General features: G+C 40.4%; 1 protein-coding gene across 1 annotated transcript in view; it reads right to left on the bottom strand.

The window, feature by feature from the left end:
* Positions 1-24251, bottom strand: part of LOC111144119 (synapsin II) — a 211913-nt gene extending 187662 nt beyond the window's left edge. Inside the window, exon 1 of the mRNA XM_022498269.1 lies at positions 23860-24251. Within this exon, the coding sequence (XP_022353977.1) occupies positions 23860-24251 (392 nt within the window). The remainder of the gene's footprint in view (positions 1-23859) is intronic.
* Positions 24252-27293: the final 3042 nt, after the last annotated feature.

Genomic DNA, 27293 nt, shown 5'->3' with positions numbered 1-27293 from the left:
GGAGCAGAGGATACGCCAGTATAATATCTACCTTGAGACAGTCTTAATGACTGGCTGCTAAGAGATTCACTGGGGAGGCAGAAAGGGCCTAAGGGACTGGGAGTGGAGAGTGGGGAGAAGGGGTTCCCTGGTTAGGAGGCTACTGTTTGCAGGGCCAGCTAAGTACTAATTCTCAGAAGGGGGTCACCTATACTACAGGTTTTCAGGATCTTTAAGAAGACCCCCTTCCACCCACAAAAAAAGAAAAGAAAAAAATAAATAAAAGCAAAAGGCACCTCACTGACAAAATGTAATTTCTATGTGATGTGACTGGTTTGGATTCAAGATCTAGGTTGGATTCTTGTCAGCAATTATGAGTTGCCTGACTAACCAGTGATTATCAGTTTCCTGGCTTGTAAAATCAATGCAATAACACTGATTTCACATGAGTATTATCTTGATTAAACAAGATAATATAAGTAAAAGCATTTAGGCAGTATCCGGTATATAGCAGGCATTCAATAACCAGTATTTCTTTTCTCCACCTATGTTAGATAGAGCCCTTTCTGTTCAAGTTTCTTAAAACATAAAAAGCCTTTGATATTTAAAATACTGCAATACTGAGTAATTACACAACTCATTATGAACTGAAAGTTATGTCCGCCCTCACCCCCCAAAATCCATATGCTGAAACCCTAGTCCCCAGTGTGATGGTATTTAGAGGTAGGGCCTTTGAGAAGTAATTAGAATTAAATGGGGTTATAAGGGTAAAGCCCCCCATAATGGGATTTGTGCCCTTTTAAGAGTTTGAAGAGTCCAGAACTCTCTCCCCACCATATGAGGATATAGCAAGAAGGCAACATTTACAAACCAAGAAGAGGACATTCATGAGAATGTGATTATGCCCTTACCCGGTAAATTCCACTCCTGGGTAGGGAAAAAGAACCTATATTCACCAAAAGACATATAAAAAAAATTGTTCACAGCAGCATTTTTCATAACATCCCCAAACTGGGAACAACTTAAGTATCTACAAAGAGCAGAATAAATAAATAAATTATGATATATTTAAACCATAGAATATAAGTGAGCAATGAAAAAGAATGAAGTAATGCTCCATATAAGAATACAGATGACTCTTGGGATGCCTGAGTGGCTCAGTGGGTTGGGCTGCTGCCTTCGGCTCAGGTCATGATCCTATGGTCCTGGGATCGAGTCCTGCATTGGGCTTCTTGCTCAGTGTGGAGCCTGCTTCTCTCTTTGCCTCTGCCTGCCACTCTGCCTGCTTGTGCACACTCTTGCTCTCTGACAAATAAATAAATAAAATAAAATAAAAGAATACAGATGACGCTCATGAACATAATGTCAAACAAAAGAAGTTAGACCCAATACTGTTTATATTGCATGGTTCCATTTATATAAGCTCAAGTCAGGCAAAATTAATATATGGTGAAGGTAGTAAAAAATAGTGGTAACCTGTTGGGGGAGGAGAAGTAATGACTGAGAGGGTACCAAAGAAGCTTAGCAGGTATTGGTCATATTATATATCTTGACTTGGGTTGTACTTTGTACTTTGCAAAAACTCTTTGGGCTATATATACACCTTTATATTTCAATGTTTAAAAATTTTTCAGGGAAAACAAACCTCTGGAAGAGATAACAGATTGAAGGTCATAAGGTCTCAGAGGTCCTTTAGCCTAGGACTACACCCTCTGACTTCCTTATATCCATTCCTTCTTCACTGCTGTGGTCCCACTATTACAAGCCTCCAGTATCTCAGAGATGAACAACCAAAACATGCTCCTAAAGTCTCCAGGCTGACAAGTTCTTCCTCCTCCCAATTTTCAATACTGTCTCCAGATAAACCTCCCTTAGGAAGGCACTTACCATGATCGAATACTCCCTTGGACCAAAACCTTCACTATTCCCACTAACTATAAGATAACCCACCATTTGCAAAAGTGATAAAAAGCTAACAAAGTCTATTCACTTCCCAAAGTTACCCCCATTCCATCCTCCATCCTTCCTCACTATTTCCTTGGGGGAAAACAGTACTTTAGAAAGTTCTATTTCAGGGTATCTGGGTGGCTCAGTTGTTAAGCATCTCCCTTCAGCTCAGGTCATGGTCCCAGTATCCCAGGATCGAGCCCCACTTTGGGCTCCCTGCTTGGTGGGGAGCCTGCTTCTCCCTCTCCAGCTCCTCTGTGCTTGTGTTTCCTCTCTCACTATCTGTCATAAATAAATAAAGTCTTTAAAAAAAAAAAAGAAAGAAAGTTCTATTTCATCTTCAAATGGTAAAGATTGGCAGCAAAATATAAAGAATAAATCTAGCTTCTGGGAAAAAAATAAAAGTAACTTTATCTCTCTATTCTTGGTTTCTTACATGAGATAGTGATGATAACAATTATTTCTTTTCACATAGCACTTTCATAATATACTTTATTTTAATGAAGTCTCACAACAACCCTAGAAAGCAGGCATTCTCACTGACATTTTGCTTAATGACACCAAGGCTCAAGTGAACACTAAGATTACTTTCCAGTTCTCATACTCTTGGGATTCTCTACAATAGAGAAGGTTTATTTCTGACAACTTCCTACTATTCTTCTGAGCATCTCTCTCACCCCATCTCTACTCCTCCACCACCAGGTGTCTATTCTATATTCTTTCTCTACAGAGTATTGCTTTCATAGTGTGGTTATCATCCTCAATATGCTGCCTGAGAGCACCACAGTCATCCTCTTATAGATATTAATAAATTCCCAGAGGCCTCCAAGATTAGAAAATCGTTAAGATCCAAAGAACAAATCTAAGATGTGAAAAGTTTAAGCAATTTAAGAAGAGGTAAGAATAATATTTAGAGGAGTTTATCCACTACCCCCAAGAAATTTTTATTTCTGCAACAATTTTTTGAGGCCTACTATTGGCCAGTGTGCTAAAAGCTGAGGCAAAGAATCAAACAAGGCCCTTGCTCTGAAAAAGACTCTCAACCTAGTATAGACCCCACATGTGTCAGCCCTACATGTAATGCTGACTTTTTTTTTAAAGATTTTATTTATTTGAGAGAGAGCAAAAGAGCACAAGCAGGGGGAGCTGCAGGCAGAGGGAGAAGCAGGCTCCCCGCTGAACAACAAGCCCAATATGGGGCTTGATCCCAGGACTCTGGGATCATGACCTGAGCTGAAGGCAGACGCTTAACCAACTAAGCCACCAAGGCACCCCTGGAGTACTGACTTTAGCTCAAAGAAGCTAACTCTTGGCTCCACAATCACAGAAGTTTTTGCTAAGTTAGATCAAATCCCCAAAAGACCTTCTAGCCACTGTCATCCATTCCTCTTCATCAACAATGAATGTCCCATTTAAAATTAAACCACCAAGTAAGCAAAATCAACAAGTAAACCGCTAAAGTCCAGAGCAATCGTTTCACATATTTATAAACAAACATTAGGGAAAACATTCAACCTTACCTGTACTCATAGAAATACATATTAAAACACTCAAATACAGCTTTTATACCTATTAACACTTAAAAAAATAATAAATGTGCTGAAAAGTGATAAAAAGGTTGATGGACTACAAACTGTAAAAACTTTTTATAGGAAGCAGTATAGCTTCTATCAATGTTAAATATATTATAATTTTTTAAAAGATTTTATTTATTTATTTGACAGACAGAAATCACAAGTAGGCAGAGAGGCAGGCAGAGAGAGAGGGGGGTGGAAGGAGGCTCCCCACTGAGCGGAGAGCCTGATGTGGGGCTTGATCCCAGGACCTTGAGACCATGACCCGAGCTGAAGGCAGAGGCTTTAACCCACTGAGCCATCCAGGAGCCCAAATATATTATAATTTTTGATCAAATAGTTCCTTTCCCAAAAATTGAGAATGCCTATAGCCTTATTATGTACTAATCATGAAAAACATAAGTCAACACACTTCTCTAATAGAAATATAATTGGATAGGGGCACCTGGGTGGTTCAGTTGGTTAAGCAACTGCCTTCGGCTCATGTCATGATCCCGGAGTCCCGGGATTGAGTCCCGCATCAGGCTCCCAGCTCCACGAGGAGTCTGCTTCTCCCTCTAACCTTCTCCCCTTTCATGCTCTCCCACTGTCTCTCTCTCAAATAAATAAATAAAATCTTTTTTTAAAAAAAGGAAATATGATTGGATAAATCATGGTACAATAGCTATGAAAAAATATATAAGTAACAACATATAAAAATTATTTATAAGCAGAAAAAACATTAAATTATAGCTAGACCACAATCACAATTATATAAAAAATATGTTTGCATATGGACAAATATTGGAAGAGAATATGGAAAAATGTGAAAGCAGCTACTCTATTACTATGGTGATATTATGAGAGAAATATGTTTTATTTAAAACTTTCTTTAATCATGTTGATAGAACAATAAATCCCACTTTACTACACTGCTTGTTTAATTGACTATCTTCCCCAAAAAACTATAAGCTTTGCAAAGATGGGTCAACACCTCTTGTGCTCAGTATTCTAGCACAAGTTCCTACAGACTAATTCATGAAAGAATGAATGAAATACATGGGAAACCTCACAATAAATGTCCTCAAGAACGGAGGGGAAGTGGACCACTAGAAGTAAACAAAAGGTTGATCTCTATGTGCCTCTTTTTTTTTTTTTTTAAGCTCTTAATATGGGAAAAACCAAACCAACCATTAAAAAATCTCTGGGAAGTCTTTATTTCAAGACCACTGCAGAGATGCTCCTAAAGGGTCTGGAGAAAGACACAGGATGCTGGGAAGTGGACAGAATAGCAAGGTATTCCCAGGATTTGGTGGGGGGTGGGGCACACGGAATCAAAAGGGACAGGAGCTTTGTATCCTTTTCCTACCCCCAAATTCACTGTCCTTTAATTCTCAGAAACTTGCACATAATTAAAGCCGGAATTAAGGGGTGGAATGTAGCAAAAGGGACAGGTTATGTAGGAAAAAAGCAGGCAGAAAAAAAAAAATCAGCAGGGAACAGTCTTTTTGGTAGGAACTTAAGTCTGGTACCGCTCTGAATTTTGGCTAAGAAATAAATTCCCAGGTACAAAGGAAAATAAGAAGCTTTAAAGGAATTGAGCTCTGGAGAGAAAAATCCCCTTTCCTGACAACTTAAAATCAGTCTGAAATATACCAAGGACACCAGAAGGATTCTAAATCATAAAAATATTATAAGCATTAACAAAAACACATAGGGAAAGGAGCTAATCTTTGTTTTTCAACCAACCTACACGGCACCTGTCACAGACCATACAGGCTCTTTCCAGTTTAAGCAATTTTTTTATCCATCCTTAGTGCTTTCAGGCAAAAGCATCATGATTGACTAATGCAGAGCTCAGAAAAGGGGCACTGAGTAAGGAGAAAAGAGCACAAAGAAGAATCTAGATTTTTAGATGTAGCTCTACCTATTTCATGTTGTAACTATAAGTGAATCACCATCTACCTGAGCCTTGGTTTCCTATACAAAACTGGAAGCTATACCAACTTACAAGGTTAAGATGACAAGTGAGGGGACACATGCAAGTCAAAGCATATAATAAATTACCAAGTTTTACTTAAATGTGTGACCTTATTACAAAATCCTAAATGCTACAATTTCTTTCCAGGGTCAAAGTTAAGTTGAGTGCATTTTTTTCAACCAAATGTGAATGCATACGCTATCTGAAAGCTACAGGAAAATCAGTCTTATCCCACTTTACCAAGTTAACTCACAGTTTATTCTTTCAAAGAGTAGACTTTTCATGTGGGCAAGTATAATAAAGAATGCTTCTCTTCCCCCTCGCCCCTGACCTTGGTGCTGAAATTCCACTATTCATTAGGTAGGATTAGAGATGTTTTTCTATTTTGCAGCTCCTTTTACGAAAAGGCAAAAACCTATGAAAAGTTATTGCCAATAACCATTAACAACTCCTAGCTAAGCAAAGATTAACTCAGTCCGCTGAAAATTTATTAAAGGCCAGGAAATAGAGATGCCAACAATAATTTGGCCTCCGATTGCCAAGAACCCCCTGACTTCAACGAGGGTCCAACCACCAATGTCTCCAACCACCAAAATTTCCCAATTCCCACATTTCAGCACCTAAAAATCATCCAGACTAGTTCCTGCACTGAAAAATAAGACCTCATGTCCCAGTTTTGTTTCAGAAAATATGTTCACCTCTGGAATGGGACCTAGGTCATTCATAGGACACGTGTCCCTGGAAAGGCATCGACAAGGAGAGAAGGCACAGAAAAGTGGGGGAAAAAAATTCACCACCTCCACAGTTGATTACAATCAACAGCCTTGATTCTAGAAAAAATATATTTGCTCCCCTAAATTCCTACTTCTCATAACTAGATAAACTGTCCATGACAATACTTAAGAGGAAATTAAGTGAGAAATTCTTCTTCATATCAACTCTCAATCCCACCTGTTACAATATTTTCAATCCATATATATTTAAATCTGTGTGCTACAGTTTGCAATTTGACCTCACAACAATCCTATGAAGAAAAAAGGGCAGGTATTATTACTACAGTTTTAAGGATAAGGACATTGAGATTCAGAAACTTGCCATGCCTGAATTCACCTGGGTCATCTGATTCCAAATCTATGCTTTTCAGAACACCATGATGCTTCTTGAGGGCTTTTGGCTCCATTCTTTCCAAAGAATACCAGTCTCAAACTTCCTGTCATCACTTTCCAGGGCAATGTTCACTGGCTTTTTGTGTAAGAACCCAGCAGTTTCTGCAAGAGAAACTTGAGGCAGCATTAAAGGGAAATCATTAAGCTAAATATAAATATCCTTGAAAACAAAGAAGTTTGTTAAATGGCTGGAAGAACTGATATTCTTATCCATTTTCCAACTAGATTAGCCATCCACCTAGTTCTATGGCTCCTGCATCTCAGTATAGAAAGTCCATAGAAAAATATACAAGACCCAAAGTCAAAGACCTGAGTTCTAGTCTTGATTCTATCACTTCCTGGCTATGCGAACTTGAGTAACCTCTCCATCTTAATTCCTTTAAGACATAAAATGAGAATAACATTAATTATGCCCCACAAATATTACTGTGTGGAGGACTGAGACAACAAATGTGACAGCACTCAAAGAATAAAGTTTCTACTAATAAGCCATCTCAAAAACATCTTTCCCAGAGACTGTTTCAAAACACTAGTAATCAGTGTTTTCTAAACTATATGCAACACACCACTATAACTAAAATGAAGGAATATTCATTTAGGTTTGTCCTATTTTTCAAAATTATTTTTGGTGTCATGGAAATCTGTCTACAAATTATTTTACTTGCCTTGAAGTCTTCTATAAATACTCATATGGTAAGCTGTTGTCTTAAAGCTGCTGTGAAAATCTGCTCATCATGGTGGAACATTTACTGAATCTCTCCATGTCCCAGACACTGCATTAGACATTTTCAGTTTGATTGATTCTCATAAGAACCCTTTGAGATATATATTTATTTCCTCCTTATAGCTGAAGAAACTGAAGTTCAGAGAGAACAAGAAATTGTCCAAAGTCAAATGTGTGTTTATGTCATTGAGGATAAGAAACAGCAAGGTGTTTAGTGGCAAGAAATTTGAAACACTGTTATTCAGTGATCACAGAGCATGTTGGTTAAGAGCATGGACTCAAAGTTGGACAACCTGGGTTCAAACCTGGATTCACTATGAGCTTTAGTTTCCTCATTTGTAAAAATTAAGTTCATAATAATAATCACCTATTTCATAACCTAATAAATGAGTTAGTAACATCCACTTAGAACACCACCTGTCACATGGTATATCCGATACATTAGGTATTATCATTTCTCCCACACTGCATACCCAAACTTCTCTCTTTTCACTACCCTGAAACCTGTATGCTACCTAGCCTAAATCTCCTCTACATACACATTACTCATTACTGTTATTATGCTTTTGCTCTTTCTTTTCCTTTTAAGTGAAATGCCTCTTTCCTCACTAATCTAAATCTCACTCAGCCTTCACAGGCTAGCTCAGATCTACCCCTTATATGAAACATTTTCTGATTTCATTAGCCCACAGTAATTTCTTCCTTCTCTGAAAAACTCTTCATAATGTCAATCTAACCTGTAGAAATCACTTGCTTTCTTTTTTTTTTTTTTTTAATTACTTGATTTCAGTGGGTGGGAATGCAAGTTAGTGCAGCCACTTTGGAAAACAGTGCGGAGGTTCCTCAATAAATTAAAAATAGAGCTACCCTTTAACCCAGCTATTGCACTACTGGGTATTTATCCCAAAGAAACATATGTAGAGAAAAGAAGGGCCATATGCACCCCAATGTTCATAGCGGCAATGTCCAAAAGAGCCAAACTGTGGAAAGAGCCGAGATGCTTTTCAACAAATGAATTGATAAAGAAGATGTGGTCCATATATACAATGGAATATTACTTAGCCATCAGAAAGGATGAATACCCGACATTTGCATCAATATGGATGGAACTGGAGGAGATTATGCTAAGTGAAATATGTCAAGCAGAGAAAGTCAATTATCATATGGTTTTACTTATTTGTGAAACATAAGGAATAGCATGGAGGACATTAGGAGAAGGAAGGGAAAAACGAAGGTGGGGTGGTGGGGAATTGGAGCGGGAGACAAACCATGAGAGACTATGGACTCCAGGAAACAAACTGAGGGTTTTAGAAGGGAGGCGGTGGGGGGATTAGGAGAGCCTGGTGATGGGTATTAAGGAGGGCATGGATAGCATGGAGCATTGGGTGTTATATGCAAATAATGAATCGTGGAACACTACATCAAAAACTAATAATGTACTGTATGGTGACTACCATAACATGTAAAAAAAATTAAAAAAAAAAAGAAATCACTTGATTTCTAAGGGCTTCTGTAGGTGATTTAACCCAAATCCCTAAATTTTGAAATAGAAATTGAAGCTTAAAGAGTTAAATTGCCTACGGTGACACAAAAAAGTTAACTGGCAGAGTAGACACCTAAATCTGGATATTTTAAATGTTTGCAAAGCTCCTTCTACTGTACTCTCCTAACTTCTGTCTTCCTTGAGATTCGGCACAACTTCTTAAAGCTGAAAGCATATATTCTATAATTATCTGATTCAAAGTATTAACTGGTCTTGTGGCCTTCATGGCAACTAACACACTGAAGTTAGTGGATGTTTGCCAATTGATTAGCAGATCAATCTTTCCTGATGCCCTTTGGTCCAACAGTTGAAGTGTTAATACGTTAACACTCTGCAACATAGGATACAACGAAACTTAAATTTTCACCATCAGGGAGTGATAGGGGCCAAAGAGGGAAACATATCCATATGTATCCCTACATTTGCATCACAGGGTCCATCACATTCCACTGCACACCCTCAAATTTGGAGCCCTGCACCATGAGACTTGGGGCACAGCACACTCCAGCATGTCCCCCTGCCTCCCCTCAACACACACAGCTCCCTCTCTGGATTATTACTGGAATCCGGAAGTATAAAAGAAACAATCTTCAGTTACTTTTTCATTATTAATATTAGGGCCCTTCAAGGATTTGAGTCTACAACAGAAAAAAGAGACCTCAATTTCCTTCCATAAAGCCCAAGTCTCTTTTTGCAGGACTACCTCAGGCTAAAGTTATTGCATAAAGTTACTAGGTCCCTTGAACAAATAAGTAAGAGGTATTTATCCTAGAAAGGTATTATAGCTGTACTTAGGAGGACTGGAATGGAAGAATGGTCCTAGACAGAAGGAAAAAGAAAGAACAGATTCTAAAATTTGAGAAAGGCTCAAGTAAACAAAGACATCTTAGTGCCTAGGCTGAAACAGGGGAAGAAAGAGAGAGCACATGGCTATTCTCCAGAAAACAAGCATGGAGTGTTTATGCCCATCAGAAGAGGTGTTAGAGAGGGGAAGAACAGGTATATCATCAGTCTCTTATAAGGGAGGCCAGTAAAAATAATTAATGCATTTACAGCATTTTACAGCTTATAAAAAGATTTATATATATATATATATATATATATATATAATTTTTTTAAAGATTTTATTTATTTGAAACAGAAGGATACAGAAAGAGAACATGAGCAGGGGGAGAGACAGAGGCAGAGGGAAAAGCAGACTCCCCGGTAAGCCAGGGCCCCAACTCTGGGCTTGATCCCAGGACCTAGAGATCACGACCTGAGCCGAAGCCAGACACTTAACCATCTGAGCCACCCAGGCATGCATATATATGCATATCATTTCTTAATGAATAATCACATTTGTTAACATAGCTCTTGTTTGTTTATATTTATAGGGAGCTGAATAGTTGCTTTTCCTCATCATTTATATTTTCATAAGTCATTGAATGATCCAATAAATAATGACTGAAAACCTTCTCTCTCATACCAAATGCTGGGGATATCAAGATTAAAGTTATAGTCATTGGGGCATCTGGGTGACTCAGTTGGTTAAGCATCTGCCTTCAGCTCAGGTAATAATCCCAGGCCCTGTTTCAGGCTCTCTGCTCAGCAGGGATCCTCCTTCTCCCTCTCCCTCTACCTGCCACTCTGCCTACTTGTGGGCTCTCTCTCTCTCTAATAAATAAAAAATCTTAAAAAAAAAGTTACAGTCATTGTCCTCAAGGAGATCTCAGTGTTGAAGATGAGATGAGAAGATAGACAAATAGAATTTGGTTATAAGTTAATCACTATGAGATAAACAAACATGTTATAGATTCTAACACAAACTAGAAGATAATAAAGGAGTAAGTCTAGTCCTGACTCTAATATAATCAACAACTGAATTGAGTCTTAAAGATGATCCAGGCAAAAACACAGAAGAAGCCTTTCAGGTAGCAGGAGTAGTATAAAGATATAAGGACATGGCACATTCAGTTAAACTTAAGTAGTTTGTCATGGTTATCAAAGTGGATGGGGAAATCAAAGAAAGGTAGAACTGAAGAGGTAGGCAGAGTCAGATCATGAAAAGCTTACTGTGTATTTCCTTTCAACACATTCCCAACAGTCACAATGCTGTTTAGTTCTCCAGAATTATCCTTGGGATAACCCAAAGGAATTTCTCACGAAAGAGAAAAAAAAAAAAAAAAGGCAGCTTGGGTGGCCCAAGATTGGAGTGTTTGCTGGACAGGGAAAAAACAAAAAACAAAAGCAGGATTAACTTCAGAAAAATGAGCTCCAGGAGAGCCAAGTGTCAATATAGGCTAGAGAGGAGAGCTTTGGTCCGTAATTTTATTCCATTTGCCTTTATTCTGCTCAAAGCTACCATGGGCCAGATAATACTTTCTGGTGTTGTAGGCTGCTATTGGATCTCATTCAGAGCTAAATCTCTAAAGAGTTGTGATTTGGACTGGTTGAAAACTAATAAAGTCAATTTGCATTTCATAGAGCATAAGTAAGAGCAAAAGCATTTTAGTGCTTGTATTTGTAGTGAACAAAGATGTTTTCCAACATACACCTCTCATCCTAGAATACTTTTTCTCACCATTGTTCCCTTCTATCCCTTTTGTTATTCTCTGGATCTCTCTCTCCTTAGCTCAATTTGGCAAAGATTTATTGAACTTAAACTATGTGTCAGACATTGCTGGATGCTAAGGATATAAAAATGAATAAAACATTAAGCCTGCCACAAAGAATTCTTCATCACACAAACAGATCATTGTTTTGAGTCCGGTAATAAAGATAACCATATGACTGAAGGAGGGCATGAAGGGGACAGAAATGCCCAATATAGCCAGGGGTAAGAGAAGAATTTCTGAAAAAGAAATATTCTTCTCAGTCTCAAAAGGTACATATGAGTTCAGTCAAGAAAAGGAAGAAAAGAGAACAACAATTGCATGTGGAGTGAACAGCATAAACAAAGACAAGGGGAAGGAATGCCATAATGTGTGTTAGTTCAATAGTTCAATATTGCTGTAAATTGAAGTTTAGGGATGGAAATGGTTAGGAGACTGGAGAAGAAAGCACAGGTCAAATCATGGGAAGGTGATGAACTTTACTTATCAGACATGGGATAGGACATGAAAAGCTTTAAGCAAAGGAGTGAATGACTCAGACTTGTATTTTAAATAGTTCATTCAAGCTATTAAGTAGAAATCATCATGAAACTTATAAGAGTTCTAGGTGAAATTAATGAGAACTTGAAATAGGCAACAGTCAGTGTCCTCAGTTGAGACAGAGAATAGGGGAGATAAGGAATTCAATACTGGAACAAATGACCTTGAGTTGCCTGTAACCACCCAAATGGAGAAACATAGCAGGCAACTAAACATGTATGTAAAGATCAGGACAATGTTCTGGTCTGAAGGCTGAGATCTGGGAACTGACTGCATTTAGAAGATAAATGACATCTTGAGAGGAGATGGATCAGGGAATGTGTGTAGAGTGAAAAAAGAAGTGGGCAGAAGATGGGGCCCTTAGGAACACTTATATTTAATGAGGTAATCAAAGAAAAAGAACAGAACTCCTGGGTAGCTCAGTTGGTTGAGCGGCTGCCTTCAGCTCAGGTCATGATCCCAGGGTACTAGAATCGAGTCCCACATAGGGCAACTTTCTCAGCGGGGAGCCTGCTTCTCTCTCTGCCTCTGCTTGCCTCTGCCTGCTTGTGATATCTCTCTCTCTCTCTCACTCGCTGACAAATAAATAAATAAATCTTAAAAAAAAGAAAAAAGAAAAAGAATAAAAAGAGTGAGAAGGAACTTTAAAAAGATATAAACAAAGACTGCCATATTCAGAAGTGAAGGGACTTCCAAATGGAAGATAAACAGTGTCAAACCAATCCATGAAAGTATAGACTAACACCTTCCTTTGGATTTAGCAAGAACAATCAGTATTATAGAGTAGAAGCCATCAGTGCAGGAGGGGAAATATAGGATAAGGGAGTAGAGACAAGAGTGAGATTTCTATTTCACATCTGGAAGAGTGACTAAGAAGGTGGAGAACAGATTTTGCTTGTTTCTTTATTTGCAGTGACAGAGCAACCAGCAGAAAATGAGAGAATGAACAGAAGGGAAAAGAAGAGGTGGAATTTAGAGCAAAGACATGGAGGAGGGAATGGGTCTTTTTTAAAACAAGACAGTATCCTCATGCTCTGAGAATGGAATAAAGAAAATGATCATTGAGGTAAGACAGAGAAGCACAACAGGAACATTCTAAAGGAACTGTGAAATAATCGCATGGAATCCTAAAAGCTGAGTATGTGTTTAGAAGAGTGTAACCCAGGATATAGCAAAAGTCTAGGATTAAGAGAGTAGTGACAGGGGCAGCTGGGTGGCTCAGTGGGTTAAAGCCTCTGCCTTCAGCTTACCTCATGATCCCAGGGTCCTGGGATCAGCCCCACATTGGGCTCTCTGCTCAGCAGGGAGCCTGCTTCTCCCTCTCTCTCTGCCTGCCTCTCTGCCTACTTGTGATCTTTGTCAAGTAAATAAATAAAAAATCTTTAAAAAAAAAAAAAAGAGTAGTGACAAATGAGTCTGAAAAGATAAACTGGAGCACATTGTAAATAAGCTTCATGAGCAACAACGTGTTAGAGAAGAACATTAAAAGAAATTACAAGGGGTGCCTGGGTGGCTCAGTGGGTTAAAGCCGCTGCCTTCGGCTCAGGTCATGATCCCAGGGTCCTGGGATAGAGCCCCGCATCATCGGGCTCTCTGCTCAGCAGGGAGCCTGCTTCCCTTCCTCTCTCTCTCTGCCTGCCTCTCTACCTACTTGTAATCTCTGTCTGTCAAATAAATAAATAAAATCTTTAAAAAAAAAAAGAAATTACAAGATTTGTGGATGCTTTTGTTTAATACTTAGAATGCAATGTGAAAGATAGACTGAATAGGAGAAAAGAACAGACCTAACTTTTTTTTAAAAAAATATTTTATTTATTTATTTGACAGAGAGATCACAAGTAGGCAGAGAGGCAGACAGAGAAAGATGGGGGAAGCAGGCTCCCTACTGAGCAGAGAGCCCGATTTGGGACTCGATCCCAGGAACCTGGGATCATGACCTGAGCCAAAGGCAGCGGTTTGACCAGCTGAGCCACCCAGGTGCCCTGCACAAACATAACTTTTAAAGCCATTCTGATTCTCTCTTCCTTCATTTCCCTCTGTAACCACCCTTCCCTAATTAGTCACAAGTGAAACTGAAGCAGAGCTATTTTAGAATTTATTTATTAAACAAAATAAGGATTTATGTGGTCCTGTCTATAACTGCTAAATGAGCTGAGTCGAATAGGTAATATCTCTCTTATTTAAAAAAAAAAAAAAAAAACTAAAATTATATTTCCCTTCAAAATATACCAAAGGAAGGGGCGCCTGGGTGGCTCAGTCATTAAGCATCAAGCCCCGCATCAGGTTCCCTCCTCAGCCTGAAGCCTGCTTCTCCCTCTCCCACTACCCCTGCTTGTGTTCCTCTCTCACTGTGTCTCTGTCAAATAAATAAATAAAATCTTAAAAAAAAAAAAAAGGAGTCTTCAAAAATTCTGCTTTGAACAAGTAGCCTTCAATTTAAAAAAAAAAAATAAAAATACTCTTCATCCTCGAAGTGTGCAAAATAGACAATAAACCTACACCATGAGGGAACTCAAAAAAAGGGACAGGGGCGCCTGGGTGGCTCAGTGGGTTAAGCCTCTGCCTTCGGTTCAGGTTATGATCTCAGGGTCCTAGGATAGAGCCCCACATCAGGCTCTCTGCTCAGTGGGGAGCCTGCTTCCCCCTCCCCCTCTGCCTGCCCCTCTGCCTACTTGTGATCTCTTCCTCTCTGTCAAATAAATAAATAAAATCTTAAAAAAAAAAGAAAAGGGGGACAAAGATAGGGAAGGATATAACAATCACTAGTAAGGCTCTTTACCCTCTACAAAATGCTTTTCCAAAACCTTATTCAATTCTCACAACATCACTATGGTATATACATGTTTTCACTTCCATTTCACACATATGGGAACTAATTTTTGTCTTATTCTGGAACCTAGAACAGTGTCTGGCATATGATAATTCCCCAGTGAAAAATGTGTCAAATAGAGGGAAAAGGGGCTCAGAGAGGTTTTGTAACTCTGATAGGGTCATACAGTTAAGGGTGGAGCTGGGCCTCAATCCTGTATGTTCACATTGTTTCATGGTCCTGAAAAGAGAAGAAAAGGGTGGAGTGATTGAATATAATCATAATCTGCTTTACAATTTTATGTAAACTGATTAAACTTCAGAAATGCCTACTACTGAGCAACAAACACCAAGGCTAGTATACTTTTTGTAATTCTTACTTATGCTGCATGGGCATCTTTTGAGTTCAGAAATCTATGGTATTTGTACACTTTATTCTCTCCATAGGTCACCTGCCCTATTCTAAGTTACTTCCTTCTGCTGCACAGAAGTAGTATCTGCAGGACAGAAATGCCCTTTGTGTCATCTTCTCTTCTCTCTAGAAAGCTATATGTAGCCTTCTGGTATTCAATTGCTTCTACGTGGAAAGCTAAAACAAAGGATGACAATGCCACCCAACGAGTATGCAGAAGATCTTATTCACAGGATTCAGAGGGGCACACACAGTGTGAGTACCATTAAACACCAAAAACAGGATGCAACTCTCCATACTGAGGCCACTATGTTTAACCATGTTTAACTATGTCACTCCCTGTAATGAATATGATCCTGAAAAAGTTGTGTATATATAAAATTTTTATAAAGTGAGCAATTTCAAAAGCAGTAGGGTGCTTACTATTTAAGTGAATCATGCAGTAAATCCTTTTGCCAAAGAAACCTTTTTTATAACAAAAAAATAATCTAATTTTTCTGCTGGCAAATTTGTCTTATGTGTGCAGGACTCTACCAATTTAGGTTCAGAACCTGACATTTCAGCTTAACAGCTATTTAATACTGGGCAAGTGATTACTTTCATGAGTTTGTTTATTTGTCTATGAAATATTCTTTCTACTTCTCAGGATCACTGTGAGGATAAAATGAGACAATGTGTATACATATGTTGTATAAACTGCTCAGCAGCACAGTGTACATGGCAGGGATCAAGAGATAAACTCTGTCAGCCAATACTTCAGCATATGTTTACAAAAATTCTTAGATCTATCCGGAAGAGAGGAATTTAACCACAAGTCCCCAGTTCCCATCATGAGGAGGTAAGAAAGAGGTACTAAATGGAGCATACTCAAAGATGAGCTTTTCATCAAAGACATGTTTAGTCATTTATTGACCTAGGCCTCTTTTTCCAAAGATTTACAAGCGTTATGCCATAGAGTAAATTATAAAGCTTTTTAAAGAAAATAGCACATAAACTGTAACATGGAAATAAAGTAGTGCTGTAAAGGATCTTAGAGAGTGTCTTTTTCAATCCTATCAACTGACAGATTTTAGAAAATCAAAATCCAAAGAGGCAAAGTGGTTTACCTAAGGATATACAATGGCACATTTTTAACAGCACATCATTTCTAACATACCTTCATTTCCTAGGACAGCCCACCTCTGTGTTCCCATAGTACCCTATGCACACTAATTACCATACTACAATAAATCTTACTTAAATGTCTGTCCTCTCCCCCACTGGGCGGGAAGATCCTAGTAAACAAGGCCTATGCCAAACTTATCCTTATATCCCCAGCACTTGGCTTGTGTTAGATGCTCAACTGCACCGAACATGTCCCAGTTAAAACTGTCTTACCAATGTGAGGGAAGGCATATAATTCTGGAAAACTTACTGTATAGACCTCCACTACTTTTTGCTTAGCAAGATACTGAAAAGGCTAACGTAATTATAGATCTGAACTTGGGTACAGAAAGACAGGAAGCAATCTCAGGTAGACAGGAACACTACAGTAAAAATGAGTCCCTGGAAAGAAGGTCATCATTGTACCAGAGTCCTACTAACTTTATTATATTGTTGGATTTTGATTACTAGACTCTCGAACAGTCTTTCCTTCAACCATTTTACAATGACCTTGGCTGAAACAGTAACATATAAGATAATGCAATTGTCCGTGTGACTCTAGTGCGGTGTTCATGTGGCTCTTTTTAAAATATTTACTAAGCATTCCACAATGAATCTTTAAAAGAAATAGATAAAAAACAGTACTTTTAAGGAGAAAAGGCTTATATTTGAGGGATCTGCCTAAAGAGTAACTTAAGAGTAAAAAAACCTCTTTGAGAAAGACATGGTCGCAGCTACAGTGGAGTCCTGGATGCCCTGCTCCTGCTCCTGACTCACCCCTGTTTGCTTTCCTCCAGGAACAAGTCAGTCAGGAAGCCGCTCCACAGTCATAGCTATTAAAGGCACTGGGAAGACACCCTGGAACCAGAGATGGCGATTCACCAATTTAGAATTACTCTAGCCATACTCTGGGAATACTCTGGGAAACAGTGTATACTAACCTGATCACAGGTGCAAAGGAAAAGAATCTCAAAGTGAAAGGACCAGTTCGGACACCTACCAAGATTCTGAGAATCACTACAAGAAAAAGTTGCTTGTGGTTAAGGTTCTAAGACTTGGAATTGTTCTCAGATGAAGATCTACAAGCAACTCATTGATCTGCACAGTCCTTCTGAGATTGTTAAGCAAATTACTTCCATCAGTATGGAGCCAAGAGTCAAGGTTGAAGACACCATTGCAGATGCCTAAATCAATCTTTTAAATAAATTATCAGTTGTTAAAAAAAAATAATAAGAGAGAGAGAGAGAGAGAATAGAAAGAAACTTGAGTTGGAGTCAGATGATATAAATTCTAGTCCTCATTCTCCAACTTCTTATTTGACCTTGGCCAAATCATTCCATTTCTCTGCACTACATGCTCTTTCAGGTTCTTTCAAGTTCAAATGTTATAATTATAAAAGTAAAAAGTCCCTATCAATCATTGAAATGGAGAAAGATAAAAGGAAGGTAGAAAGATAGTAAAATAGAGGGTAAAATGGGGTAAAAGCTTAGTAGAGAGACTGAAGTTCTAGATTGTAGTTCTGGTTTTGTCATTAACTAGCCTGAACAAGTCACGTTCCCTCTTCATATCATACTTCTTCCATTTATAAAGTACCCAGATGATCTTCCAGCTCTACTAATCTAGAATTCTAAGCTATATAGCCTATGGCTATTAAGAACAATGCAATTTTATAGAATCAGTATGTTTGTGTTCACAAGTCAGAAACAGGACATACAGATAAAATATTTAGTAGACAGAAGCCTCAAATCTCACTTGAGTTTTCCCCCTAAGTTCTAATTCAAATACTGTTCTAGAGTCTCTCACAAGCACTGGTCCAGACTACTGTACTTTGAATTCCCCTATTCTTAATGATATGTCCAAAGACGGACCATTAAGGCATGGAAAATAGGTGCTGCCTAGATAATGCATCAGTCCAGTTTCTTCATGGTCTCTCTCTTTTCTACCACTGTACTTTCCTTATACTATCCACTCTCTGGACTGAGTCAAACCTATCTCTTTTGATTCAAAATCTTCAAAGTTCAGTTCAAATCTCGATACTTGCATGAAGCACTCCCTTCCCACTGTAGCCCACATCCATTTTTCACTCTTTTGAACTTCTAAAGTACTACAGTGCTGTGGCAGAGATTCAGTGATATTTGTAAAGAGATTATTATGCTTCCCGTATAGCAAAGGCTCAGTAAATCATAGTAGTGTGGTTGCCACACCTTTAGCACTAATCACATATCCTTTAGTTCAGTGCATCTTAAATTTAATGTGCATGTAAATCACCTGGACATTTTATTCAAATGCAAATTGACTCAGGAGGTATGACGACCTGATAAGCTGTAGTTCAACAAGCTCCTGTCTGGGGCACTTGGGTGGTGCAGTGGGTTGAGTAGTTGAGTGTCCCATTCTTGGTTTCCCCTTGGGTGGTTATCTCAGAGTCTCAGGATCAAGCCCCATGTTATGCTCAGCAATCAGTGTAGAGTCTGCTTGAGATTCTCTCTCCCTCTCCCTCTGCCCCTCCCACTTACGCTCTCTACCTAAAATAAATAAATAAATAAATAAATAAATCTTAAAAAAAAAAAAAAAGTTCCTGTTTGATGCCAATACTGTTGATCCAAGGACTATATTCTTTGAATATAAGGGGTAGTTTTTGTAAACTTAGAAAAAAAAAAAAAGTATGAGGGAACCCTTCTACACTGTTGGTGGGAATGCAAACTGGTGCAGCCACTCTGGAAAACAGTATGGAGATTCCTCAAAAAGTTGAAAATAGACTCAGCAATTGCACTACTGGGTATTTACCCCAAAGAAACAAATGTAGTGATCCAAAGGGGCACCTGCACCCCAATGTTTATAGCAGCAAAGTCCACAATAGCCAAACTATGGAAAGAGCCCAGATATCCATCAACAGATGAATGGATAAATAAGATGTTGTACATATATATGCAATGCAATATTATACAGCCATCAAAAAATGAAATCTTACCATTTACAACAATGTGGATGGAGCTAGACGGTATTATGCTAAGCAAAATAAGTCACAGAGAAAGACTATTATATGATCTCACTGATACATGATATGGAATTTAAGAAACAAGGCAGAGGATCATAGGGGAAGAGAGGAAAAAATGAAACAAGATGAAACCCAGAGAGGAAGACAAACCATAAAAGACTCTTTTTTTTTTTTAAGATTTTTTATTTATTTATTTGACAGATAGAGATCACAAGTAGGCAGAGAGAGAGAGAGAGAGGAGGAAGCAGGCTCCCCACTGAGCAGAGAGCCTGATGTGGGGCTCCATCCCAGAACCCCGGGATCATGACCCAAGCCGAAGGCAGAGGCTTTAACCCACTGAGCCACCCAGGCGCCCCAAGAGACTCTTAATCATAGGAAACAAACTGAGGATTGCTGGGGGGAGGAGGGTGGAGGAATGGGGTAACTGGGTGATAGACATTGAAGAGGGTATGTGTTATAATGAGCAAGGGTATTATATAAATATGACTAATGAATCACAGACCTGTACCCCTGAAACAAATAATACATTATATGTTAATTTTTTTTAAAGTGTGTTATCTTAGCTGTCCACTTGAACAGAAAAATCTTCAAAGATACTACAACTCCTTTTTCTTAGCATATACACCCCATAACAAGAAGGTGCTCAATAAACACCTGTGGACTTACCATATCTACAGTCCCCAGAACATCAGATAATCTCTAGAATGTCTGTGCTATGCTGATTTTCAAATCAAACATTGAGACATGCTAAGATGGAAAAGCTCACTTGGTCACTGGAATTGGAATTGCTGAAAATGGAGGCAGGGGAAAATCTGAGAGAAAACTTACCTCTTCACCAGTGAGAGTGTAAGATGCAGAAAAAAAACAACATACAAATGGACATTTGTTCCTTGTTTAAGCACAAAGATAATTAGAGTTCAGTATTAACTGCACTTCAAATTTAGGTATGAACCTTAGAAGACATGCATTTCAGGCAAAACGTATATATAATTAAAATACTAGTAACAATTAGTAATAAGGGATTTCATTTTTTAGTGGAACAGATACATATTTTCAATGATTCTTTACCATGCAATTAATCTAAAGATCTCAAGCAACCAATGAAAACACATTTTAAACAAGAGACAGAAACAACCTCCAATTTTCCCAGCAACTTAGTCTGTGGAAAAGTCCCCAAATTCCATTGTCCACAATTACACTGATAAAAATTTGAAGGAATCTGCTATATATTAAGGTTGCTCTGAGAGGTTGCCAACTTTAAGCCCTTCTTTTAAATCTCCAATTATTTAAATTCTTCTTAAAACCCTCTTTATTTTAGTAATCTATAGTTCAAATGGGACCAATATTCTTAAATTCTACCAGGAAGCTACACTCTGACTTCCTATTCAAGCATCAGGAAAATAATATTGGGCATATATAACACCTGTTCACTGAATGCTATCTAGATAGCTTAAACAGTGAGACAAATTTGCTAAAATTTGCCATTAGAGGAAAAAGCACCTTTTTAAGTCACTGTTCTTGTCATAAGCAGACACCTGCTCCTTACCTTATAGAGAACTTTCAATAAAACCATTCAAAAATATTTAACTGAGGTGCTTTTAGCAAATTCAGGCAAGAAAGAAAACAAAATCTGCAATCCTGAGAATTGCTATTAAGCATAGAAACAGAAGCATCAAATGCCGTCAAGCACTAGACTCAAACTGGGTTTATGAGTTTTAATAAATCAATGTTATTACTACAAAGAAAATCAGAAAACAGTTGGGAGTCAGCCCAAAGGAAAATGGCTTCTATTACTTCCATCAGAAGTTTAGTCTCCAGGGCAAGGCAAATTCTCTGGTTCATGCCAGGCAGGCAGTTTTCCTAGAGAAAAACACTATCCAAAAAGAGTTTTGAATCCTAAGCAATAGAAGCAGTTAGTGCTAAACACAAATCTCAGCAGCCACATCATGCCCACACAGATGAGTATCTTCCTACCTGTTGGTACCTAACTGGTAATTAAACCCAAAACAAATGTCTTCATCAGAACAGGAGATCAGGACAAGGTACATGAGTGTCAGATTCCTGCATAAAAAATGAAGCATCAATATTCCCATTTCTCCCCTCCTTTTCCTGGCCTTTCTTCAAGACTCATCTTTTAGGGGCACCTAGGTGGTTCAGTTGGTTAAGCGTCTGTCTTCGGCTCAGATCATGATCTCAGGGTCCTTGGATTGAGCCCTGCATTGGGCTCCCTGCTCAGCGGGGAGCCAGCTTCCCCCTGCCACTCTGCTTACTTGTGATTTCTCTCTGTGTGTGTCAAATAAATAAAGAAAATCTTAAAAAAAAAAACAAAAAACAACCCTCATCTTTTATAAAGCTTTCTCCAATAACTCTGGCTCTCACAATCACTCCATTTATTGAATGCCTAAAAACACTGGTCTGAAATAATAATTATAGAATAATTTTTTTTAACTGTTCATGTCTCCATTTTGTCTCCAAATTTCAATGTGAGTTCTTGGTAAGGCCCCTATTCTGCCTACCCTGTAGAGGGAGCCTATTATTAATATTGCCAATAATATAATGATAAGGCAAACTTATTATTATATTATTGGCAATAATGATAATACATTATTAATATTATATATATTTTGAGGCAATACAGCATAGTGGAATGGCAATACTGGAGTCAAATGGGCCTAAGTTCAAATCCTAGGTCAACTATTTGCTGGCTGTATGACTGGGAACACTTTACTCACTTTTTGTAAGCCTCAGCTTTGTGTTTAGAATTTAATGAGACATATATAAGAGCACCTAGTAAGGGTCTGACATATAACAGTTGCTCAATAAAACTTAGTTACCTACCTTTCTCATTTAATAAGCACTTGTAATTTAAACTAAGAATAATCTTCCTATGGGACTACCAATGGTACCATCATATACTCTTATATTTTCCTCATACACCCTTGCCAGTTCCTCTGTCATTTCCTAACAAAGGTCCCTTAAGATTTTCTACTCCATTGTTCTGAGAAAAGGCAACTACACAAGTCACCCAAATGACTATTCAGAATGGTCATATTAGGAGCCAGCAGGAGTGCATCTCCACATCTACATCTCACTTCCATTACACCCACGCCAGTACTCCCTCCCTCCAAGTCTCCCTGTGAGAAAATGAAAGAGAAAAGCAGTAAAGCAGCCAAAAGAGGAAATGGAGAAAAACAATTCTGTGGTCCCTCTGTGTCTCACTCTCAGGAGGAAGCACTTGGGTCCAGGCTCTTACCTCAACCTTTCTGAGAAAGTAAAAAATAAAACCCTTCCCATATTCCTGAAGAAGAAGCAACCCAGATTTCTTGCCTCTTCACTTCTTCAAGCCCTTCCTTCACCAGTCAATTCTTCCATCACCACCGACCCCAACCATCTCCTGGGCCAACTTCCTGCTACATGACATAGAACCTCTTTAACCTGATCTGTCTTGAATGAACCCCATTCATGCTTTTACTAACTAGAGGTAACATTTTCCAGAAGCCTTCACCATTCTAAGTTGCAATATCCCAAGAAATAAGAAAGAAAGAGAGAGAGAGAAAGAAAGAAATTCTCCAAGTTCCAAGTTGCTGTCTACTGCATTAAGGTAGATCTTTTTATTTGTTTGTACCCCTTTAATGATCCAGAATATTTTACCTCAGTCATCATCTTTCCAGCTGGAAAAAACCACCTTCACTTTCACAACTTTCCCCATCCTCCCACCCCGCCGCCACACACACACACACACACACACACACACACACACACACTTTTTTTTTTTTACTAAAAACAAATTTAAAAAACCACAAATCCCCTCCGTGCTTCAAAAAACACAAGCATTTTATTATTCTTAAACGGACCTCAGCCATGCTCCTCTGCAGCAAGCTCAAGTACATACACCTGGGCGCTCACATCCGTGCTTCGACCAACGTAGATGTCAATACTGATATAAGCCTTCATCCAGCCAGGTGAAAACTACCCCCATCACCCTCTCCCTCAAAACACTCATTTCCACCGCAAATTCACTCCGTGCCTCACGATGTACAATCTTTTGTATTGGCTTTAAATGTTTCACCTGAGCTTCTAAGTGTCTAGGCTGAAAGTCTGTTCTTTCTGCCCCCTCCCTTCTAGAACAAACAAACAAACAAAACTCTATTTTTTTCTTTTTTTAAGGATTCTTCCCTGTTGCATAAAGTAGCTCCTTCTTTTACGTGTCGTGAGGGATTTGAGAGAATCGAGGCAATATTTCACCTCAGGATTCACCTTTCCAGATCACCCTGCCCCCGCCAGCAGGCACAACGTTGAAACCCCCCCCCCCCCCCACCACCACCAATATCTCCCCACAGGGGGACCATGCAGACCCTCCCTCTCAGGTGTCAAGAACGATTCCTTGGCGCCCGGGACAACCTTCCCCGCGGCCTCCAGCTGCCCGGCAGGCCCCGGGAACCCCGCGCGGCGGCGGCGGCGGCCGGGTACCTACCAGTCGGTGTGCGGCTCGTCGACGACCAGCAGCACCTTGGCCTTCCTGGCGGCGGCGGGCGCGGGCGCGGGCGCGTCCACCAGGCCGGCCGAGGCTGCCGTCTGCTTCACGGCTTGGGACAGAGAGCTGAAGAAACTGCTGCCCACCGATGGCGCCGCGGCCGCCTGCGGCGCGGGATGCGACGCGGGCGCCGGGGCCGGGGCCGGCGGCGGCCTCCGCTCGGGGCCCGGCGAGACGGCCGGGGGCGCCGAGGAGGCCGAGGCCGCGCCCGGACCTGGGGGCGGCGGCGGCGGCTGCTGGGGCTCGGGCCGCTGCAGGTCGGTCATGTAGCCATTGGGCAGGTTGGCGATGAAGCTGCTGTCCGACAGCCGGCGCCTCAGGAAGTTCATCATCTGGCTTGAGGGCCTGGGGGCGCGCTGAGCGGCGGGGCCGGACGGCGCGGAGGGCGAGACTGAGGCGGCGGCGGCTGAGGGACTAAAGCGGCTGAGGGACTAAGGCGGCTGAGGCGGCTGAGGCGGCTGCGGCCGGGTTCGCGGCGCACGAGCCCAGCAGACAGCCGCGGTGCACTGGGCCGGGCGGGCCGGGCAGCGCGAGGCGCCGCGCCAGGGAGCGGGCGGGGGCCGGAGGCGGAGCCACTTTTCGCCCCGCCTCTCGCCGCAGAGCCGGCACCGCCCCCTATTCGCTGCCTGCGAGCCCCGCACCTAGCGGTGGGGTCCCTACTCTGGAGATTTGGGGACAGGGGGATTGCCAGGTCTCCTGCAACCTGAGCGGAGTTCTGTGGAGAGAGTGTGGGAGCCAGTCTTGCTCCCTAGAACAGGGAAAAAGGAGCCGAGACCCCTACCACCTTTTTGGTTGGGGATAAAAGAGCCATGTCCCACCCAGAGATGGAGGCGAAGAAAACTGTCCCCACTCCCTTTCGAAGGAAGAGAGGTGTCAGCCTCCCGAGCCTGAGATGAGAATGGACCCATTCCCCTGGTGCGCGCGCGCATACACACGCACATACTCCCTGTAATGGGAAAGAAAAGAACCGCCTCTTTTCCCAGAGCTGGGAGAAAGGTGCCATCTCCTCAACCTCCAGGTGATGGAGGAAAAAATAATCTGCCCACACACGCGCGCGCGCGCGTTTACACACACATACACAACACACACACACACACTCATATGATGAAACAGAAGAACTACTCCTTCCTCAATATTAAGTGAGAAAAACATCCTCACCCCCCACCCGCCACCCCCACCCCGTCATCCTTTTGGTGACAGAGATTTGACAGATCTTCCACTGGGTCTGTGGGCGCATTTTTGGTGCCTGCACTTTAGGGATGGCTCACTTACGAGCACCTTCTCTTCCCATCCTCATGAACCAGAGAGGTGAAACCGTGCATAAGGCTGGAGACCCCTCCCCCCAAGTGGGGTATCTAAGGGTCCCCCACCCTTTCTGTGCTTGCCTCCCTGATAGGCAGTGGTGCGTCCTTTATTGTACCAAGAAGTTTATCTCTTCAAAAATCTTTCTATATGTTTTTTCCAGTTCATTAATTGGCTAGATCTGTTTCCACCTCCATGAAGACCTCTGATTATCACCTTTCCATGTGCACTCCCCTAAATCTGTTTTGACTTCTGGACCTTTGTTTTCACCTCTCATGAGATATATACTTAATCCATGTGTTGTATGGGAAGAGAACACAGCAGATATAGTACTTTACATTCAGCCCACTCGGGGTGATGTGTGACCTCAGGCAAATTAGCCTCTGAGCTTCTTTTCCCTATCTGATAAAAGGAGATAATGCTTTTAAAAAAATTTTTTTATTTTAGTATAATTGACACACAATGTTACATTAATTTCAGGTGATTATAGTGATTCAAGGAGTTTATACATTAAGCTATGGGGAGATAAAACTTTTCAAAGTTGTTACACAGAATAAATGAGATTGTGTATATAAAGCACCTGGCACACAGTAGATATTCTAGTAGGAGTGGCTAGATTCTTATTATGTGAACTAGTTCTCAGTATGTATCTGTTGGACTAAACAGAATCAGTGAACATCTTGTCACTAATACTGGCAGGCAGTTCTTGAGTCCTGCCTCACAGCTGGCACTCAACTTGGGACCTATAGATGCACAATTGGGCTCTGAGCCAGAGACCCAGTGATGTTCAAGAGGCCTCCAGCCAACTATAATAATACAGTGGTCTTCCCATCCACCTCGTGCCAGGCAGTGGTAAGTGCTTGATAGACTGATATAAACGCAAAGTAGATCCTGTCTGTGGGAAGTTCACAATCTATGGGAGCAGAGAGCAGGGAAGATAGACACAGGAACGATTTACTACAAGAATATGTGACAAATGCTGTAATATCGTTGGGCTAAGTGGTTTAGGGACACCAAGGAGTGAGGGATGCATTATGCCTATGAGGTTTAGGAATGGCTTCTCAGGGAAGGTGACATTTGAAGTGGGTCTTAAAGCAGCTATAAGACTACCAGCAGAGAAGTAGGGAAGGCACTCTGGCAGAGAAGGCCTAGAGGAATGCTAGTTGATGACTCCTCCAGGAAGCCTTCCCTCAATCCTCCACGGTAGACGAAGTGTTTCAGATAGACAAAGTGTTTCACGGTAGACAAAACCTGAGTCTGGTTTGGTCATAGCCCCTTAAAAAATTTATGATAAAATATTCTGGTGACTTGAATGTATGCTTTTCAAGGAGAGGATTATGTTTGAGCCATCTTGGACCCCAGCATGAAGCATGGTCCTTGGCCTGCAATAAGGACTCAGCTGTTTGAGGGACGAACTGTACTCTTATCCAACTCAGCTCTTGTGTCTATTGGAGAATAAAACTGATAACTTCACTAATAACTAAATAAACTTATTTTAATGTACTGCCCTTCCTATAAGTATTTTTTAGAGTATCAGTGAATCTTTTCCAAAGGATAAATCTCTTGATGGGATTTCATATACTTTTATCACTTCCATTTTTCAGATGTTTGGGTTATCTTTTTTTTTCATGTTTTACTAAGTAATTCCCCTTAACCATGAAGCTAGTAGTGTATGTATCATATTTTTAAATCAACCAGTTAAAAAACATGTTGTAAGTATCTAATACATGCAGGGTATTATGCTAAGCACTCATGGATAAAGAAGATTCAAGAATAAATAAAACCCAAGTTACACCCTTAAGAAGACAGCTCGTAAACATGTGAACACATAACCAGCAATAGCAGAGCAGTTGGTGAATGACCAGAAAGTGGAGCAGGCAGTGAGTGTTAAAAGAGCCAGAGGAGGGGGCACCTGGGTGGCTCAGTGGGTTGAGCCTCTGCCTTCAGTTCAGGTCATGATCTCAGGGTCCTGGGATCGATGGTCCTGGGATCGAGCCCCGCATCTGGCTCTCTGCTCCACAGGGAGCCTGCTTCCCCCTCTCCGTCTGCCTTCTGTCCTGCCTACTTACGAT

This window comes from Enhydra lutris, unplaced genomic scaffold (assembly GCF_002288905.1).
Source record: "Enhydra lutris kenyoni isolate GAN:26980312 unplaced genomic scaffold, ASM228890v2 scaffoldscaffold10, whole genome shotgun sequence".
NCBI lineage: Eukaryota > Metazoa > Chordata > Mammalia > Carnivora > Mustelidae > Enhydra > Enhydra lutris.
The sequence above is the reverse complement of the archived record's forward strand: the minus strand, read 5'-3'. Positions and strand labels throughout refer to the sequence as shown.